This window comes from Pecten maximus, chromosome 1 (assembly GCF_902652985.1).
Source record: "Pecten maximus chromosome 1, xPecMax1.1, whole genome shotgun sequence".
NCBI lineage: Eukaryota > Metazoa > Mollusca > Bivalvia > Pectinida > Pectinidae > Pecten > Pecten maximus.
Genome location: NC_047015.1, coordinates 13,290,617 through 13,311,267, shown reverse-complemented (window position 1 = coordinate 13,311,267; position 20,651 = coordinate 13,290,617). Strand labels below are relative to the sequence as shown.

Sequence of the window (20,651 nt, the reverse complement as noted above, 5' to 3'; positions counted from 1 at the left end):
TATTTTCTTTCCCTTTCAGTTGTAGTGTTCTCCATGCACATGTCTACAAACAAAAAGAATTAGATGCTGCACAGCTATAATCCATGATGGAGATACAATATTTGAAAAAAAAAACAAAAAAAACATAGTCAGTACTTTTGACAAATATAAACAACTTCATTCTGGAACATTTTCTTCAGGTTGGTAGTGTAAATATGACAGAAGTTATATAACACAACCAATATGATATTTAAGGGTATGTCGCTTCGATAAGAGTATGTCGCTTCGATGACACCACTGTTACCTTCGTCAGATTAATGACCAATGTGATGTGTACTAGCACTGACATATTTAGTGCCCGAGATGGTATTTTCTGGACTCAATTGAATGTTTAGGATGTTTCTTGTGGATATATTACTGCATACAAAGTTTCATCAAACTTGTTGATATTTAGTGTTACGAAGTCATTGTGTGCTGCACAAGCTAAGGTAGCTGTTGACAGACTGACGGACAGATGCTGGATGCTACTGTATTGAATAGCTCACCTTGGTCTTTTGGACCAGGTGAGCTAATAAAATAGAATCAAAAATGTGTATGAGATGGTATGATGTACTGTAGTCGAATCGGCTACACTTCTTTAACACTTAGTCATAGATGTGTGATCATGAGAGTCTTTGGCCCCCTCATCCCTGTTTAATACTGGAAAATGAAAGGGGAGAAAAGATTTCCTATTGATTGCATAATAAATATTGGCATGTCAAAAACATTTACCTTATTTTATCTATCCGTTAGCTTTAGTTTGAGCTCAAATTAATCAAAATTAACACCAGTTTATCATTTCTGTTTCACACAGCTAGTTTTCTTCTGACCATATTACTTGCCCAGTCTCAAAAATTAAACAAGTCAATCACTAGTACTGTGACCAAGCTTTAAGGGGGATCCTATATATAGGAAACTAAAATGCAAAAGAACCATGCATCTAGCCAGTACCTGAGAAAAGCAATGAAGTCAAAATAAAAGAAGGCTGCATTAATTGCTGCCAACTACTGCATGAAATCAATATCAAAATCTAACATGAGATTTGAAGATCTAGACCTGTACCTGTCTATTAAATACTTCATACTGTCCAACTCCAAGATGGCTTCGATCCTGTCTGCCATCTTGTTTCTTGAATCATATTTTAAACATCAAACAGGCATATTCTGGTATAACTAATATGCCTGATATAACTAAGAACAAAACAGAACAAAGTCCTTACTGAGGAATAACAATAACACCAAAATTTAAAATTTAAAATCCAAGACTGTCAAGTACTTATACATAATATAAGAACCAAGCAAGCACATGCTTCTTAAATTTGAGAAGGATCCCAGTCAATACTTCTCAAAGAAAAGCAATACAAATTATTTGAGGGTAGGTGGTATACAATTCAAACTGAACATGGAAAATTAAGTCAAAAGATAACTTGAACAACACACTTTTAACCAGCTGTAGGTCTAGGGCAAGACTAATATCCCTGTATCTATATATTGCTGATTTATGGATGATCACACTTTTAATATATATATAGATCAACAAACATAATTATTATATTACTTGTGTGTATTAATCATATTGTCCAAGCATACTATTTTGAGTAATTTATCATAAGTATTATGCATTACAATTCCATCTCATTAAAATCAATGTTCAGGCTTTAAGACATATATAGCAACTAGATAAGAAAATAAAAACAAACACAAGATGAACCTCAACACAAGATGAACCTCCAATTTAAGGTACATCTCTAGCCTGACTTGCTGTACCCATGATCAAACACAGTTAATATATACGTATATCTCATTCATCAGTGATGGACAGCTGATGGACTCTAGACCTCATCCAACCACATGACATTGAAACATCAAGGGCTACCACTCACTTCACCATGTCAAGTAGAAATGTACCATATTTTTTTCTAATAAAGGCCTTTGGGCATGAAACTCTTCTAACGAAGAGCCCAGGCATCCTGTGTAATAGAACAAGGACTCTGTAGGTTGTGAGGTGATGGTGCATAAAACTGCATTAAATTATCATTATTATATTTTGATTAAAATACACTAAATAATAACAGTAACTTTGGTCAAGTTTGGGAAGACAATCAACTTGCATATAATACGCAAACTCGCATATTTTACGCCAGTTGGAGTGTAGATTTCTTACTAAAAATAGCCAAAATCACTTACACATAGTAAATTTGCAATATACTACCGGTATTTAAAAGGGCAATTATATATATGGGGGTAATTATGTTGACATGCATGTTGAAAATTACATTTTAGTCCTGATCCAGTCCATTACAGAATAATTATTGATTAAATCATTTAAAAAGCTCATTTTGTCTTGAGATTTATTTATCTGGTACATCACCACACCTGTAGCTTGTAAATCCATGCTTTTACCTCCAACATGATACAATTATTTACAGACGATGTATGGCATTATGGGGGCATATAAAGACAATTCACACAGGCTAGGAGCTCGAGTAAGGTATATATGTAGCATGTTATTGACTAGTGACAATTGTATGGGGATGCATCTAATATTATTATATAGGGAAGTTGTTTTTGAAATATACATCTGTTTTGAATTCTTAAATATTTCGTACTTTTACCAATGTGTCTTTATGTGTTACCATGATTTGTACTGTTACGTTACTGCCATTTTCAAACAAAAACTTCAATACCAACGTCGTAATGCTCTAAAGTGCTGACAAAAGGTGAAATGAATGTCCACGGTACGAATGATGTGTCCATGACTAATTAAGTTGCTAAGGGATAACCCTCCATGACTTAGCTGCGAAGTAATAAAAAAGATATTTTGCGATTAAAGGGAACCATATATTCCTTAGGTAGTTATAATGAATGATTCAAGCCAAGAAAAGTTACCAGGTGTTGTTCATTTAATAGAATAGTTGACAAATGAGTAAAGTTATCGTTTTGATCACTCAGAACAGACTTATGTTGAATATCATGTGAATGTAGATGATCCTCGGTTTAATCGCGGATACTGCTAAAAGTAGGAAAATGCATGCTCAAACACCCATATATTAAAACATTTATTATTATTTTCACAGTTTTGTTGATCAGTTCATTTAACCGATCATCTTCTATTAAAAAAACATTTTTTCCATGTTGATGCTGTGGTGATAATCATGTAACCCTGGTATTTATAGTATACTAGCTGCAAACATTGCTTGTCTATAAATTCTCTTAAGCTCAATCGGTTGAGCATATATAAGACTATTAAACCAGAGGTCTCAGATTTAATCCCTAGCAGAAGCATTGAAATAGAAAATGACTTAAGTAATTAGCACCCATATGCATGTAGACACTCAGTCTTGCTCCATATAAGCATTGTTGTACATGTTAACCCAAGAAACTAGGATTTTGAGGTATTCTTTGAGGGGGAGTTTCATACCCTGGTAAATTCTTGCTGCAGTAATACAATACTTGGCTAGGGTGAAGTTCTCTTAGCTTGATTGGCTTAGGATTAATTGACTTACAATCCAGAAGTCCAGGGTTCAAACCCTAGCAGAAGCAGCAATTCATATTCAATCAATCATATGCTCTGTTACACTGGCATCCATGCATGTAAAGGACCCAGGAATCATACTTGTGAAGCAAGAGGTAAATACTATAGCCTCAATGGCTAGGGTGAACTTCTCTTTAGGGATAGGATCCCCAACCATTGGATTACTAATAATATAATTTCCAACAGATCCAGCTAGTGCTCTGTTACATATCATAACCAGAGGTTCCAAGTGTTTGAAGAATTTTATTACCAATTTAAAGGTACTTTAAGAATTAAATATCTTATCGAAGAAAGGGAAATGCCAATACATCCCAGCGATCATGCACAATTAATGGATGAATCAGTGAGAATGTGGAATGAGAAGAAGAAACAAAAACGTGTTTGACCATTATTTACCCACTGTCATCCCTGGTCTGATGTCTTTTCTGATGGAGGGAATCGAAGATGAACAGCTAATGTCATTTTTCGGTATTTTCAACAAATATGACATGTAAACAGAACTGGTAAGTAATAAGATAAAGTATATCAACCAAATATACACACACACTTTTAATGTTATTGTTTATATATATAATATTCTAACATTCATACCTTCAGCGATGACATCTTCAACTGTACAGCTAAATCTTCCAACATTGAACACTTTTCCAACATGAGGATTTTGTTGACCTGTGTCAATTTTCGAGAAAAGTTTCTTCATCGTGACGATGTCAGCTCTGCTCTCACTTTTGGAATGTCAGTTGTGTCGAATGTATATTATATATATCTATGATATGGAGTAGGCGGTTTTCCCTGAAATAATTTCATGCGGTCAGGGTCGACCCGATTTTCCTGAATTATGTCTTGACCATTACTTACGCACGACGAGCACATCTAATGCAAATACAACCAATATTCTGCTTACTATAGATCCGTTATTCAGTACGTTGATAAAGGTGACAGTGTCATTATCGATGAATCAGAAGGTGTCATCGAGCACCTGCTACCAAAATATGGTGGAAATCTCGTCTCATAAGTAAATCACGTGACTAAAGCATAAACAATTACCGATTAAAACTAAATATACTGACGTCATGCAATTCATTTAGCAATTTCATTCATTTCTGTTGTGAATTTTTTACTACCATACACATAGTTCGATACTAGAAAACTTTGAAGACATCGTTTTAAATTCTACATCCGGTGACATCTTCACAAACTTCTCGCGAGAGCATCATTTATTGACAATATGGAGGACAACGCGGGAGACAAAATCCCAGAGCCGGAAAAAAATGAGAACTCATCCCAACAGAGGTTGACAACTATATTGAAGCCTTCACAATATATATATTACTGCTTAATTTACTAATATGTTAACTTTTTATCTTTTTAATACAATGATTTTTGACCACATCTAGAGTTTCGTTGGTTGCAGCAGCTGAACTAAGTGAAAGATAGAATAACGACAACGATGATGATAATCGAAACTGATATGTTTATATTTATTTATTTATTGTTATCATTCTGTATATATATTCATGCAGTATCAAATGATACATATACAATATAACACGCAATTACAACGCTAAGATGTGCAAATAGGCATAGAGCTGTAGAGTGGTATGTATACATATGCCTATTGTGTACAGAAAATATTAATTGTAAAGTAGAGTTACTCCCCTTGTTATAATCTAACCAAAGGCAAGCTGCCAGTGTTCAGTGCTTCGTCTTTGACATGTAATTATATTAGACATTACACTTACTTGTTCATTTTCTATAGCAAATAGTTGATACAAAGTTATACTTGGTAATGTGTTTGAATTAGGCGATATTGTGAATGTTCATGATCATTTCATGCCTATAAGATATAGGTATGATTTTGTCAAAATATGGAATAGGTACGGGTTCTCTTTTTCGACCAACTAGGTGAAGTCATTCCAGATATTTATTTGTTGAACCAGTATTGATTGATATGAGCCGAAGTGAATTGACCTGAATCAAATCAAACTCCCTAAAATATACAAATAATTCTTATTACTATACAATAAAGGTACAAATCAAACCTTAATCAATTACACACTTACAAAGTACACAGTAACAATGTAGACAATAAGTACCTGTTTCACAAGAACATAAAAGGTAACAATACTATATAGCTTGCTAAAAATATGCTATACATTACTTAAATACATATGTATATTAAAGCCACATACTCCTGAACAACCTAAAATTCTAGTTGCACACGTGTATTAATGGCAATCCAAGATGCTCATTCACGCTCTTCCAACATTAAAATTACCACTGGCCTGGACGCTTGACCGGGGGAGTCCTTGAGATATCAGTGTATAAAAATAACTTGCCGCATTATGTCACGGAGCCGAGAACGAGGCTATAACAACATGCCCTGCACATAAACGACACACATGGCCGTTGTTTACATATCGAGCATACGTGAACTTTGCCTAATAATGCTTTCTTAGATCGGTGAAGTTGACAATGTTCAAAAGCTAACCAGCAATTCAATAGACGTCCGGAAAAATCGGAATTCGAGTCTATTTCCTTTTCTTCTCTCGTTAAGTTCCAACGAATCATTTCCTTTTCTAAGGAAATACTCGGGTTTTGCCGATTCCACACACTTTTGTGTCTCTTTTTTTGGCAGAATCTCTCTGGTTTTCGCAGTTCAATGCTTGCAGCGTTCCGCCATTTTGTATGGACTATAAACCCGCCGTTGCATTGTGGGACTAATTTTCAGAGGAACTTGGTCCGGCAGCCACAGTTATTATTTTGGGGAATTCCCCGTATACTTTCATAAATACACATTTTCTTTCAGTTTCTGATTCATGATAATCTGTTAGGTATGTATCAAATCCAGAAACTGTAAAAAAACTCAATGTGTAAATATTGATATATGTTTCTTTGTGAGTATGTGGCTTTAAATAATTAAACGACTGAGACCAAGACCTACATATATATATTTATTATTTAAGAGATTTTGTTCTAACATTGATCATTGAGAAGAAAATAAATAACATATGTAACCGTTAAATTTCTAGTTTGGATTAAATATAAATATTAATCTTTATAAATCATTTATACAGAGTAATAGCATAGACATGTTTGAAATATGATGTTTTAAACTTACCCTGTGTATGGTATGAACGTCATTAACCCTTTGCAAGAAAATGGTATAATCAGTACAGCGTCTTTCTGGTTCAAATCCGAAATAGGAAGTAAGAAAGAAAAGAAAGATTAGGGGGGAAAAGGAAGAAATAACTGGACAGAGCATGTCATGGGTCAGTTGGTCAGTCACTGTCCAGAATGCACACAACACCTGTATACCTATTCAGGGCCTGCACCACGCTACTATAAGAGTGCCTGCAGATGAAACGATACGTAGTTGCCATAAAAAAATTGATGATTTAGAGCAGGAAGAAGAATTCCAGCATCAATGGTCCTTCGGGCAAGTTTGGGTTCAAAAGTATTTGCCCAAAGGTGAAACATAGTGGTCCAATTAACCTGAACTAGTAGTATCTTCAATTACTCTAGGGGAAAGGTAAAAATAATTGAGAAATTTTGGACATGGCAATCGGGCAAGTGGTCAGCAATATTTACTTGCCCACAGACCAAATCTACTGGCTCCGGGCCATCGGACCTGGATTTTTTCTCGCCCTGTGATTATGACTATCGATAGCTTTGTGCATAGGGGCGAGAAAGGGCCATTTACAATGACGGTGAAGGTCATTATAGGGAATAAACTTAATTTACAATTACTGAATACCCACAGCCTTTCTAGCTTACTGAGAGCTTTCCATAGCAATTAAATGTCAATCTTGGTGACTATATTTGTGAATGCTAGGAAGTGATGCAACCACACAGGAGATTTTGTGTGTGTGTGTGTGTGGGTGGGAGGATGACCCATAGCTATCTTTCTTTTAACTCATTGTTTACCACTGTGTGGTTATTAGAAAGGGAAGAATTGACTGTTCAATATTGGTGTTGATGATATAGGTCTATCTTGAAATTATTGAAAGCACAGATCACTAAATGACAATTTTTATATATTTTTGTTTAAAAATTGTTTATCTTTTTTTTCTATTTTAGAATTGAAAGTGATATGGATACCTCCATGGGTGATGTTCCTGTTTCAACAAATTCAGCTAATACAGATTCTCAAGATGCTGTAGATCAAGGTCAAATATATAGAAGATGATGAAAAAATTCAAAAGTATTCGAAAAGAAATGAATTAAAAGTTCATCCTGAAAAGAGCAGTTTCTTAAAATAAGATTTAATAGAACTTATATGGGTTTATGGTTTAAGTGAATGTATTATTTCTTCTTATTTGATATTTTATCAATCGCCCCTTGGAGCCTTTTCTCTGTATTTCCATTCAGAAGACTATTTTCATTTGTTGTTTAGATAAGTTACATATACTGTAGTTTGATTACACTAAGGATAACTAGATAACTGACTTGCCATTTCTTTTTCAGTTATTACCGGTCCCGGGACACAGAATCCTGGAGCTGGAACAAAATTAGAGTCTGAAGAAAATCCAACAGAAACCTCATCTCTATGCTATTGGTAAACTGTTTCACATTTGTATGGATAGATACTGAATGTCAAACCTTTAAGAAGAAAGTGTATTTTTTTTGAAGTGTCCTTTAGGGGATCAAAATGGTGACTCTGGCTTCCTTGGAGGAATGGGAACCAATTTTGTTTTTGTAAAAAAAAGTTGATCTGCTGCCCCCTCCCCTTTCAGGAATCCTTCTTCTGTATAAAGCGTCCATGGTCCATCCATCTGTCCGTCCCTCCCTCCGTTCCTCTGTAAATAATTCTTGTTATCACTATTTCTCAGAAAGTAATGAAGGGATCTTTCTTATATTTCATTTGTAGGTTCCCCTTGATCATTATTTATGCATATTGTATTTTGGGACCAATCAGAAAACAACATGGCCGACAGGTGGCCATCTTGGATTTTTACAATTGAAGTTTGTTATCGCTATTTCTAGAAAAGTACTGAAGGGATCCTTCTGAAATTTCATATGTAAGTTTCACTAGATTCCTAGTTATGGATATTAAATTTTATGACCAATCAGAAAACAACATGGCTGACAGGCAGCCATCTTGGATTTTGACAATTGAAGGTTGTTATTGCTATTTCTCAGAAAGTATGGAAGGGATCTTTCTCAAATTTCATATGTAAGTTCCCCATGGTCCCTAGTTGTGCATATAGTATTTGGGACTGATCAGGAAACAATATGGCATACAGGCAGCCATCTTTGAATTTGACAATTGAAGTTTATTATCTCTATTTCACAGAAAGTCCAAAAGATCTGTCTCATATTTCATATGTAAGTTCCCCTTGGTCGCTAGTTGTGCATATTGCATTTTTGGACTGATCAGAAAAAAAATATGGCTGACAGGTGGCCATCTTGGATTTTGATAATTACAGGTTGCTCCTGCTATATCCTGTTATATAAATTTATTAAATATTTTGAAAGAAGAGTGAAAGAAGGGAAAAGAAAAGAAAAGATCAGTCTTTCATTTGACTGATATGTATCATTCAGTGGTGGGTGCCAAACTCCCTCTGGGATATATTGTTTTTGTACACTCACACACTGTGATGCAAAACATCTTTCTACAAAAAGACTGCCTAAACAAACATTATTGCTTGTTTGTTGGAACCGGAGTAGAATGGCTGGTAATGCCTTTATATGATGACAATTTCACCCTAAGTGACACCTACTTTTGTTTTTTCTTTTTTACTGTTTTGAAGTCAATTAGCCATTTTTGGATTGTGCATCGTGCAATCTTGAATACATCTAGGAAATTAATATGAAATCGTATAAAAAGGCCATACAAAATTGTATGAAATATTGACATGTTTAAACAGTATAAATAACTGTAGATTACAGAAACATAACTATGGCTAACAATAATTTTTTGATTTCAGTGGGAAGGGAAGAAATCTGGGATCAGTGGAGTTACAGTGTGGATACTGTAACAAATGGTTTCATTCAGAGTGTATTGGCTGCTATATTGGGTATGGAGAATTTAATTTTATGTATCTGGGATATATGATATTGAAATCCGTTAAAAATCATCAATGAATCAAAAGATAAGAAAACTGAAACATCTGTTTAACAAAACTTTGTATCATATTCTGAATAAAAAATCAGTGAAAATGAAATTACATTTTTTTCAGAACCTGTATTCCCTTCATGACTAATTACCAGTTTTCATGCAAGCAGTGTAGTCCAAATGGTCTGGAATATTTCAACAGAAAGCAAGCCAGTAAGTAACTTTAAATGTAGATAAACACTTACATTATAAACTCTATATTGTAAAGGGAACTGTGCTGACTAGCCTGGTGTCCCTGTAGTACACCTGCAGAACAAAAAACAACCCTAGCAGCTTAAATAGGAGTCATATCTAAAATGGAAGCACCTATGTAGAAGTCTATGAAAGGGTCAATCAGTACATTAAACTCATTTTTTTCAATCTTTTAAACATAGATATATGGGTCAATGAAGAAAGAACTTGTAGTGGCCACAAATGTTCTGTACATTGGATTAATTTGAGAATGATACAGAGAGTGTGGTGGTTCATTTGAATAAAAGTACAAAAAAGAAAAAAAGAAAAATTTTGTTAGACTTTTCATCAGATAACTGATACAAATATTATAGAAGTTACTGTCATTACTTATTCTCCTTCTTTTTCCCAGGTTTTACACAGATCTGTTATACCACTATAGCCAATTTAACCAACCAGGCCAAAAGTCAAGGGGAAGAAAAAACATTATTCTCTAAAGAGAAGGTATGAAAAGTCACTTCTTAACTATGCAAACCCTACATGGTTTTGGCAAAACACTGGGTGACTGAAACGTTATAGATGTGCGGAGAGTGATATATACAAACTAGTCATGTTTATATAGTTTAGTACTTACCTCCACATATATGTCAACATGGCATTATCATACATAGTGATAATTGTTTGTGATATTCATAAAAAAATTGTATCTCATTATTTTGAGTTAGAATGTGTTTTGTAGAGTTGCAGTAACATCTTATAAACAGCATTGATATAATGTTTGTAGGAGATCATACCATACATTGAAAAGCAGTGGGAAAACTTAACAACAATGGCAAGGAGAATCAAAACAACATGGCATACAACAGTCACGAAAACTCTGGTAAGATACAGCTATTTTTTGTTTTTGTTTTTTTTCCAATTTTGCTGTGTATATATTTTCTGTATGTGTTTATAACAGTGAAAGTTAAGATGAATACAAATGATTTAATAGGAATAAATAAAGGAAAAAATTATAGTGTTACTGCTCTCCTGGTCATTATCTGGGAAATTTCATCCTAATAACAAAAACTTCAGTTCTATGAAATATCAATGAGATATACCATAATGTTATAGTATAATGTTTATAACAATATTTATTTTTGCAGACAAAAGAAACAGAGCTATTTATGTCCTCTGAAGAGACTATAGGAGACCCACTGTATGGCCTGGTCATGGCGGTAGGTATTTTATCTATATACATGGAATTAATTTATATGGTAAAACATTGTTATACATGTATAATGCTTAAAAGAAAGTAAAAACACAAGGTAACATTACCTTTAGCTGTGTGTCTGTTATAAACATCAACACAAGGGTACAAGGTACCACTACCTTTAGTTGTGTGTCTGTTATAAACATCAACACAAGGTACCGCTACCTTTAGCTGTGTGTTTGTTAAAAACATCAACACAAGGTACCGCTACCTTTAGTTGTGTGTCTGTTATAAACATCAACACATGGTAACATTACCTTTAGTTGTGTGTCTGTTATAAACATCAACACAAGGTACCACTACCTTTAGTTGTGTGTCTGTTATAAACATCAACACAAGGTAACATTACCTTTAGTTGTGTGTCTGTTATAAACATCAACACAAGGTACCATGACCTTTAGTTGTGTGTCTGTTATAAACATCAACACCAGGTACCGCTACATTAAGTTGTGTGTCTGTTATAAACATCAACACAAGGTACCACGACCTTTAGTTGTGTGTCTGTTATAAACATCAACACAAGGTAACATTACCTTTAGTTGTGTGTCTGTTATAAACATCAACACAAGGTACCATGACCTTTAGTTGTGTGTCTGTTATAAACATCAACACCAGGTACCGCTACATTAAGTTGTGTGTCTGTTATAAACATCAACACAAGGTACCACGACCTTTAGTTGTGTGTCTGTTATAAACATCAACACAAGGTACCACTACCTTTAGTTGTGTGTCTGTTATAAACATCAACACCAGGTACCACTACCTTTAGTTGTGTGTCTGTTATAAACATCAACACAAGGTACCACGACCTTTAGTTGTGTGTCTGTTATAAACATCAACACAAGGTACCGCTACCTTTAGTTGTGTGTCTGTTATAAACATCAACACGAGGTACCACTACCTTTAGTTGTGTGTCTGTTAAAATATCAACACAAGGTACTGCTACCTTTAGTTGTGTATCTGTTAACAACATCAACACAAGGTACCATTACCTTTAGTCGTGTGTCTGTTATAAACATCAACACAAGGTACTGCTACCTTTAGTTGTGTATCTGTTAACAACATCAACACAAGGTACCATTACCTTTAGTCGTGTGTCTGTTATAAACATCAACACAAGGTACCGCTACCTTTAGTTGTGTGTCATTGTATATCATCTGTTATGGTAAAACTATAGTTGATGTAAACCTATCAAGCCAAATTGATGATAAATCTTTTGTTTTTTATTCCTGTAGGACTTGACCAAAGTTGGTCCTGGTTATGAATTACTGAAGCAAGGCAGTGTGATACCGACAGGCCAGAAGACAGGATCACTGGTAGACAGTGAGTTCATTTTTTTTTGTAATTTTAGAGAGTAACTTATAGACAGGCCAGTTTTACGTTTTGTTCTTCCTTCCATCCATTTTTCCTTCCTTCCTTACATCATCTTGTCCTAGCTCTGTCTCCAACACTACTTGATACTGAAACTTCATACTTGGGGCATGGGTTCACCTGTATGAAGCAGTGTGCCATTCATTAAAAGTAGGTCAATCTGACCTACATCTTGACCTTTGACCTACATCAAAGTAAAATTTTGTAAGGGCTCTTTCTTACATTACTTGTCACTGGAACGTTTTGCTTGGGACATGGGTTCACCTTATTAAACCCCCGCAACAAAGTTAGGGGTATATACTGGAATCAGGATGTCCGTCTGTCTGTAGACACAACGATCTTCTGGCTACTCCCCCTAAACTGCTCAGGGAATTTCAACAAAACTTGCTGGGAATGATCCTTACACATTGTAGATGTGTGTAATCTTTATCAGGTTTCCAATCGTCAGCCAAGATGGCTGCCACGGCCTCTGATTGGCTAAAAATCTTACTATGAACTTTTGTGTGGAAAAAATAAAAGTAAAAAACAAAATGGTCACCATATTGATGACTTCTGATTGGTCAAAATTTAGATATTGTCTGATTTTGATGAAATTTAGTATGTAGGTGAAGTATGGCACTGCAAAAACAATGACAGTGTTTATTTTTGGAAAAAAAAGTAAAAAGGCTGCCATTTTCTGGCCTTTTTGAATCTTGATATTGTCCAATTTTGTGATTTTGATACATATGTTTACCATGGAGCACTGTTCACTTTTGCCACCTCAGTTTTACATTTCAAGAAAATGGCGGCCATTTATTGGCTTCTGATTGGTCAATATTTCCATATTGTTTGATTTCACTGAAAATTGGTTTATAGGGGTAGTAGGGGACTGCGAATACAACTGCATGCGTTTCGTTGCCATAGTAACTGCATGGAAGCTTCTAATTGGTCAAAATTTAGAGATTGTTTGATTTTGATCAAAATAGATTTATAGGGGTTTTAGAGACTGTAAATTCAACTGCATGGGTTTCATTGTCATATTGCTAAATTTGCATCTATGGGAATTTGGGAGACGTTTTGGGACTTCTGTAAGGGTTTCCCATTACAATTAGTACTTTCATACAAATGCAGTGGGATTTCAACTAAACTTACCAGCAATAATCTTTATACATTGTAGATGTGCGTAATCTATAAGAGGTAGAATTAACCTCCCCGGTTTGGAAAGCTAAATTGACCCTGAACCTGTGTTACAAGATACAATTAATTTCACTTTTCTACAAATAATGAGGGTTGGCGGGTTGGTATGAGTTCATCATCTATGCATTCTTGGCATATAATTGCACATCAGCTGGATGACTGTAATTTATTGATTTATTTATTTATTTATTTTTTGCAGGTAAAGGAAGGGGAACAAAGAGAAAAGCTCCTGATAGCATACAGCCTGTCGGATCTCGACTTAAAAGAAGGTTTGTTTTCCAGAAATTTTGCCAATTGAATCTGCCACATTTCTATTTATAAACCTGTCTCTGGGGATTTAGCAGGTGAGGGTGGTGGGAGAATGTTTCAGAAGTTATGATATTCTGGATGGACTTAGTCCAGATCAAATGGCTGTGTCCCAATCATTCTGGAATTTGTCTTGTTAAAATACTTTATTTTTCTTGTTTATCTTTCACATCGTTGTCTGACTACCAAGGTTTGTTGTGCTGTAATTGTTTACAAACTCATTGTTCTGTACACTTCATCCTCACTACAATGGTATATAATCATTTTGTGTAGTTTACAAACTCTAGTTCTGTATACCATCCTAAATTGTTTTTATTGTTCTGTCTAGCGATGTGAACACTATGGCCAAATTGGCCCCACACGGCTACCCATTAGAGCACCCCTTTAACAAGGATGGGTACCGCTACATCCTGGCCGAATCTGATCCACATGCTCCAAACAGACAGGCTTTTGATGAAAGTCTGGACTGGGCAGGCAAACCTATCCCTGGATACCTGTACAGAACTTTTCTGGGAGCTGAGGTTCTCATGGCACTAAATGACAGAGGTATATAGATATGTAGATTGGTCCTTATACTGAGGTATAAATGACAGGTATATAGATATGTAGATTGGTCCTAAGACTGAGGTATAAATGACAGAGGTATATAGATATGTAGATTGGTCCTAAGACTGAGGTATAAATGACAGAGGTATATAGATATGTAGATTGGTCCTAAGACTGAGGTATAAATGACAGAGGTATATAGATATATAGATACGTCCTAAGACTGGGGTATAAATGACAGAGGTATATAGATATGTAGATTGGTCCTAAGACTGAGGTATAAATGACAGAGGTATATAGATATGTAGATTGGTCCTAAGACTGAGGTATATAGATATGTAGATTGGTCCTAAGACTGAGGTATATAGATATGTAGATTGGTCCTAAGACTGAGGTATATAGATATGTAGATTGGTCCTAAGACTGAGGTATAAATGACAGAGGTATATAGATATGTAGATCGGTCCTAAGACTGAGGTATAAATGACAGAGGTATATAGATATATAGATATATAGATACGTCCTAATACTGAGGTATAAATGACAGAGGTATATAGATATGTAGATTGGTCCTAAGACTGAGGTATAAATGACAGAGGTATATAGATATGTAGATTGGTCCTAAGACTGAGGTATATAGATATGTAGATTGGTCCTAAGACTGAGGTATAAATGACAGAGGTATATAGATATGTAGATTGGTCCTAAGACTGAGGTATAAATGACAGAGGTATATAGATATGTAGATTGGTCCTAAGACTGAGGTATAAATGACAGAGGTATATAGATATGTAGATTGGTCCCTAGACTGAGGTAATTTATAACTGTACTGTAAGTTTGGTTATTAAAAACTAATAAAATCTAATACGCAGAAGTTCAAAACAAGGAAATATGAAATGAACTGAAAATACCAGCTAAGCTTTATAAGTGTGTAAAATTGATAGGAATGTGGATAATCTTATAAGTATTAACACTACATGTAAGCTGCTTAAGGCCATATGATGTACTCATTGTCTTCCTTGTTGTATCAGCTCCACAGCTTAAAGTGTCAGAAGACAGGCTCTCGGTGACCGGGGACAAGGGCTACAGCCTCATCAGGGCCACACATGGTAAATATTAATACACACAAACCTCTGACATCAGGGCCACACATGGTAAATACTAATACACACAAACCTCTGACATCAGGGCCACACATGGTAAATTCTAATACACACACACCTCTGACATCAGGGCCACACATGATAAATACTAATACACACACACCTCTGACATCAGGGCCACACATAGTAAATACTAATACACACAAACCTCTGACATCAGGGCCACACATGGTAAATACTAATACACACACACCTCTGACATCAGGGCCACACATGGTAAATACTAATACACACACACCTCTGACATCAGGGCCACACATGGTAAATACTAATACACACACACCTCTGACATCAGGGCCACACATGGTAAATATTAATACACACGCACCTCTGACATCAGGGTCACACATGGTAAATACTAATACACACACACCTCTGACATGAGGGCCACGCATGATAAATACTAATACACACAAACCTCTGACATCAGGGTCACACATGATAAATACTAATACACACACACCTCTGACATCAGGGCCACACATGATAAATACTAACACACACACACACACCTCTGACATCAGGGCCACATATGATAAATACTAACACACCCACACCTCTGACATCAGGGCCACACATGGTAAATACTAATACACACACACCTCTGACATCAGGGCCACACATGGTAAATACTTATACACACGCACCTCTGACATCAGGGCCACACATGGTAAATACTTATACACACACACCTCTGACGTCAGGGCCACACATGGTAAATACTAATACACACACACCTCTGACGTCAGGGCTACACATGGTAAATACTTATACACACACACACCTCTGACGTCAGGGCTACACATGATAAATACTAATACACACACACACCTCTGACGTCAGGGCTACACATGATAAATACTTATACACACACACACCTCTGACGTCAGGGCTACACATGATAAATACTTATACACACACACACCTCTGACATCAGGGCCACACATGGTAAATACTTATACACACACACCTCTGACGTCAGGGCCACACATGATAAATACTTATACACACACCTCTGGAATAACTACTTTGATCGGATTTACCTTGTTGATGTTGATGTTGATTTGATTGATTGATCATCCCATTATCAGATGTTTGTCTGTTAACCCTAGTTACATGTAGTCCAGAAGACATGTCTGGTTACTGCTGTTGATCAAGATTAAATAAAATGATCCTCAGGAACCTTTCAGGATATTGTTAGATGACTATTGAAAGTCTCCGTTTAGGGACGTGCTCAGTATCCAACATGTTTGTGTGAGTATGAGCTTTATTGGGCAGGTAAAATGGTCACTAGTGAACATTTTAAAATGTAAAACTTGAAGCATTAATTTTGAAAAAAAAAGACATGAAATGGATCTTCAATCTTTTTTAGCATGTTCTGGATGTCCAAGATATTCATCATAAGCCATTTTGTGTTCTGACATTGAAGTCACCTCTTTGAAATGTTCTAAACAATGCAATGTAATTTAACCTGTATTTCATATTAAAGTGTCAATGTCATTAAGCTCACATTTAATATTCCTTTGTATCAAAATCATTAATCATTATAACAATCCATGGATGTCTCAAGTTCAATCTCTACCAGGTAAAAATTATAACAAAGTGAACATCATTAATTGATTATTTAAGTTTTATTATAACAAAGTGACAGTTATTTATTGATGTAACCCCATGGCCAGATGACAATAAATAAAACCCAGTATTTTGTCCTACAGGAGTGAGGCGAGGTGCCTGGTACTATGAGGTCTTGATTGAGGAGATGCCTACTGATACAGCCTCCAGGATTGGCTGGTCCCAGGAACTAGGTAATTGTCTCAGTGGTTTTAATTGGTTTTTAGCCCATCATCATCAGATGGTGAGCGATTCAAATTGCATCTGTGGTCCGTCCCTCCATAACCAATTCTTGTTATCGCTATTTCTCAGAAAGTACTGAAAGGATCTTTCTCTTTCATGTGTAAGTTCCCCTTGGTCCCTAGTTATGCATATTGTATTTCAGTACCGATCGAAAAAATAACATGGCTGATGGCAGCCATCTTGGATTTTGACATTTGAAGTTTGTTATCGCTATTTCTCAAAAAGTACTGAAGTGATCTTTCTCAAATTTCATATGTAGGTTCCTCTTGGTGCCTAGTTATGCCTATTGTATTTTGGGGCCATTAAAATAAAAACATGGCCGACAAGCGGCCATCTTACATTTTGACATTTGAAGTTTGTTATCGCTATATCTCAGGAAGTACTCAAGGGATCTTTCTCAAATTTCATACATTAGTTCCACTCTAGTTATGCATATTGCATTTTGGGACAGATTGGAAAACAACATGACCAACAGGTAGCTATCTTGGATTTTGACAATTGAAGTTTGTTATCGCTATTTCTCAAAAAGTACTGAAGGGATTATTCTTAAATTTGATACGTAGGTTTCCCTTGGTCCCTAGTTGTGAATAATACAGTTTGGAATCAATCGGAGCACAACATGGCAAACAGGAATCCATCTTGGATTTTTTTGACAATTGAAGTTTTTTACCACTAGATCACAAAAGGTACTGAAGACTTTTTTCTCCAATTTCATATGTAGGTTTCTCTTGGTACCTATTTGGCTATTATGGATCTTTCTCAAATTTGAATGTAGAGGTTGCCCTTGGTCCCAATTTGTGCAGGCAAGTCTAATTGAAGGAACTAAATTGATGACAGAGTATGGCCATCTTGGATTTTGACAATTGCAGGTTGTTCCTGCTATATAGTGTTATATAAAGCTATTCAGTGTTTTGAAGGAAGAGTGAAAGAAAGGGAAAGAAGAGAAAAGATTATTCTTTCATTTGACTGATATGGATCATTCAATGGTGGGCACCAAGATCCCTCTGGGATCTTGTTTTATCATAGTTCTTAATAGCAAATTGGATGAATTGGGTGGTTGAATTGCACAGTGCTAACACACTTGCCTTTTACCAGATGGCCGGGGATCATTTCATTGTTTGGACTTGAAATGGTGCCATCTGTGGGGTTTTTCCAGAATCCCTAGTTTCCTCCCCTAGTAAGACCTCCTGTGTATCTCCATCCAGGTCATTTAGCGTAATTAACATAAGTTGATATGACTTGTTTCATAACTGTTTACAAATTGGAAGTACACAGTAACTTTGGTAGTAATAAACTGTATCAAATCTTATAGTAATTTTACACTTAACTACAGTTTTATGTAGTGTACAGTATAGTAATTTTATACTTAACTACAGTTTTATGTAGTGTACAGTATAGTAATTTTACACTTAACTACAGTTTTACGTAGTGTACAGTAGGCTGTTGACTCCGGACTATTTTGTAGGTAATCTGCAGGCACCAGTCGGCTATGACAAATTCAGTTACTCTTGGCGGTCAAGGAAGGGGACTAAGTTCCACCAGAGTCGAGGTAAACACTACAGCAGTTCTGGGTATGTGGAGGGCGATGTCCTAGGATTCTTTATACATTTGCCCGAGCCTGAGGATATCAGGAAAATCCTTCCTCAGACATACAAGGACCGGGTAAGTCACAATTTTATATAGTACTCTATACAATTATTGCCTTTTGTGGAGGTGTACACGAGACTATACAAACCTGGTCAAGAGTTTGCTCATCGAGGCCACAAGGAACAAACTCTTGACCAGGTCCGTATAGTCTCATGTACACCAAACTCAAAAGTCAATAACTGTTTTGTAATATGGCTAAAACAAAAATAAATAGAAAAAATCTCAAGGCTCCTGTCCCAAATCATGTTGACTAAAGTTTTCAAAGTCGGCATGCAGACTGACTTTTGGCACTTAAATATGGCCGGAATAGTTTTGTTGCACCTGAAGTATTTTCCCGGGTGTACAACAAGTCTTTTTTTTCAAAATATCTTGTTATTCCTCTTCGTTTATTGTAGCGAAATGTTGTTGGGGTATCTCGTCTGCAATATTGTAAACAAAGTGATGCCGAACAATCGTTTGTTTCCAGCATTGTGATTGGCTGTTATCCAAAGTAAAATGTTGCATGATTGGAGGCAAAGATTGTTGACCCAGTCTACTCACTGATAGGTTTTTGTGAAGAAAACAGTAAATTGGCCAATGAAAATTAAGGAAACACTCCAGCCATATTACAAATATTAATGGGAAATGGCAGACATTGGAAATGCTTGTATCATGTGCCTGTATTTTTTGTATACCAGATTTGTAATGGTAGGGTGTAATTATTAAGGGTATTAAATACAAATTTGAGATATTTCTGTTTTCCTGTTTAAAAAAGGAAGAAGTCATGGGGTGATGACTATTTCCAGGCCATTGTTCTCTTCTAGTTTTATTGAGTGGTTTTCATCTTCAGACTATAACACCAATCTTTAATGATTTGTTGCTGTGTTAAGGAAATGTCTGCTTTGACACGATGAACAGGTTTGATACCTGCATGTCCATTTACATACAGATGTACTTTTCTGATAGCTGTAGGCTATAGGGGCCGCGGCGGCTGGTTGATTAAGGTGTCCCGACACTTTATTACTGGCCCTCCACCTCTGGGTTGTGAGTTCGAAACCTACGTGGGGCAGTTGTCAGGTACTGACCGTAGGCCAGTGGTTTTTCTCTGGGTACTCCGGCTTTCCTCCACCTCCAAAACCTGGCACGTCCTTAAATGACCCTGGCTGTTGATAGGACATTAAACAAAATACACCAAAAGCTGTACAGATGTACTTAACTGTTAGCTGTAGGCCTCTTTATGTACAGATGTACTTTACTGTTAGCTGTAAGCCTCTTTCATGTACAGATGTACTTTACTGTTAGCTGTAAGCCTCTTTATGAACAGATGTACTTAACTGTTAGCTGTAAGCCTCTTTCATGTACAGATGTACTTTACTAATAGCTGTAAGCCTCTTTATGTACAGATGTACTTTACTGTTAGCTGTAAGCCTCTTTATGTTAGATGTACTTTAGGGATAGCTGTAAGCCTCTTTATGTACAGATGTACTTTACTGTTAGCTGTAAGCCTCTTTATGAA

The 20,651-nt window shown here is 35.9% G+C and overlaps 2 protein-coding genes across 3 annotated transcripts in view; one reads left to right on the top strand and one right to left on the bottom strand.

Moving 5' to 3' along the window:
* The window catches only part of LOC117325484 (AP2-associated protein kinase 1-like), a 51,867-nt gene extending 47,295 nt beyond the window's left edge, over positions 1-4,572 (bottom strand). For both annotated transcript variants that reach the window (XM_033881737.1, XM_033881744.1), the window contains exon 1: positions 4,144-4,572. In XM_033881737.1, coding sequence (XP_033737628.1) covers positions 4,144-4,252 — 109 coding nt within the window. In that variant the 5' untranslated portion in view covers positions 4,253-4,572. The remainder of the gene's footprint in view (positions 1-4,143) is intronic.
* A 209-nt stretch (positions 4,573-4,781) lies between these two features.
* The window catches only part of LOC117325483 (set1/Ash2 histone methyltransferase complex subunit ASH2-like), a 75,567-nt gene continuing 59,697 nt past the window's right edge, over positions 4,782-20,651 (top strand). Inside the window, exons 1-14 of the mRNA XM_033881721.1 lie at positions 4,782-4,845; positions 7,633-7,721; positions 8,020-8,110; positions 9,483-9,572; positions 9,735-9,823; positions 10,254-10,345; positions 10,626-10,721; positions 10,987-11,058; positions 12,329-12,416; positions 13,840-13,909; positions 14,275-14,492; positions 15,524-15,601; positions 17,371-17,460; positions 18,975-19,171. Coding sequence (XP_033737612.1) covers positions 7,646-7,721; positions 8,020-8,110; positions 9,483-9,572; positions 9,735-9,823; positions 10,254-10,345; positions 10,626-10,721; positions 10,987-11,058; positions 12,329-12,416; positions 13,840-13,909; positions 14,275-14,492; positions 15,524-15,601; positions 17,371-17,460; positions 18,975-19,171 — 1,347 coding nt within the window. The 5' untranslated portion in view covers positions 4,782-4,845; positions 7,633-7,645. The remainder of the gene's footprint in view (positions 4,846-7,632; positions 7,722-8,019; positions 8,111-9,482; positions 9,573-9,734; positions 9,824-10,253; positions 10,346-10,625; positions 10,722-10,986; positions 11,059-12,328; positions 12,417-13,839; positions 13,910-14,274; positions 14,493-15,523; positions 15,602-17,370; positions 17,461-18,974; positions 19,172-20,651) is intronic.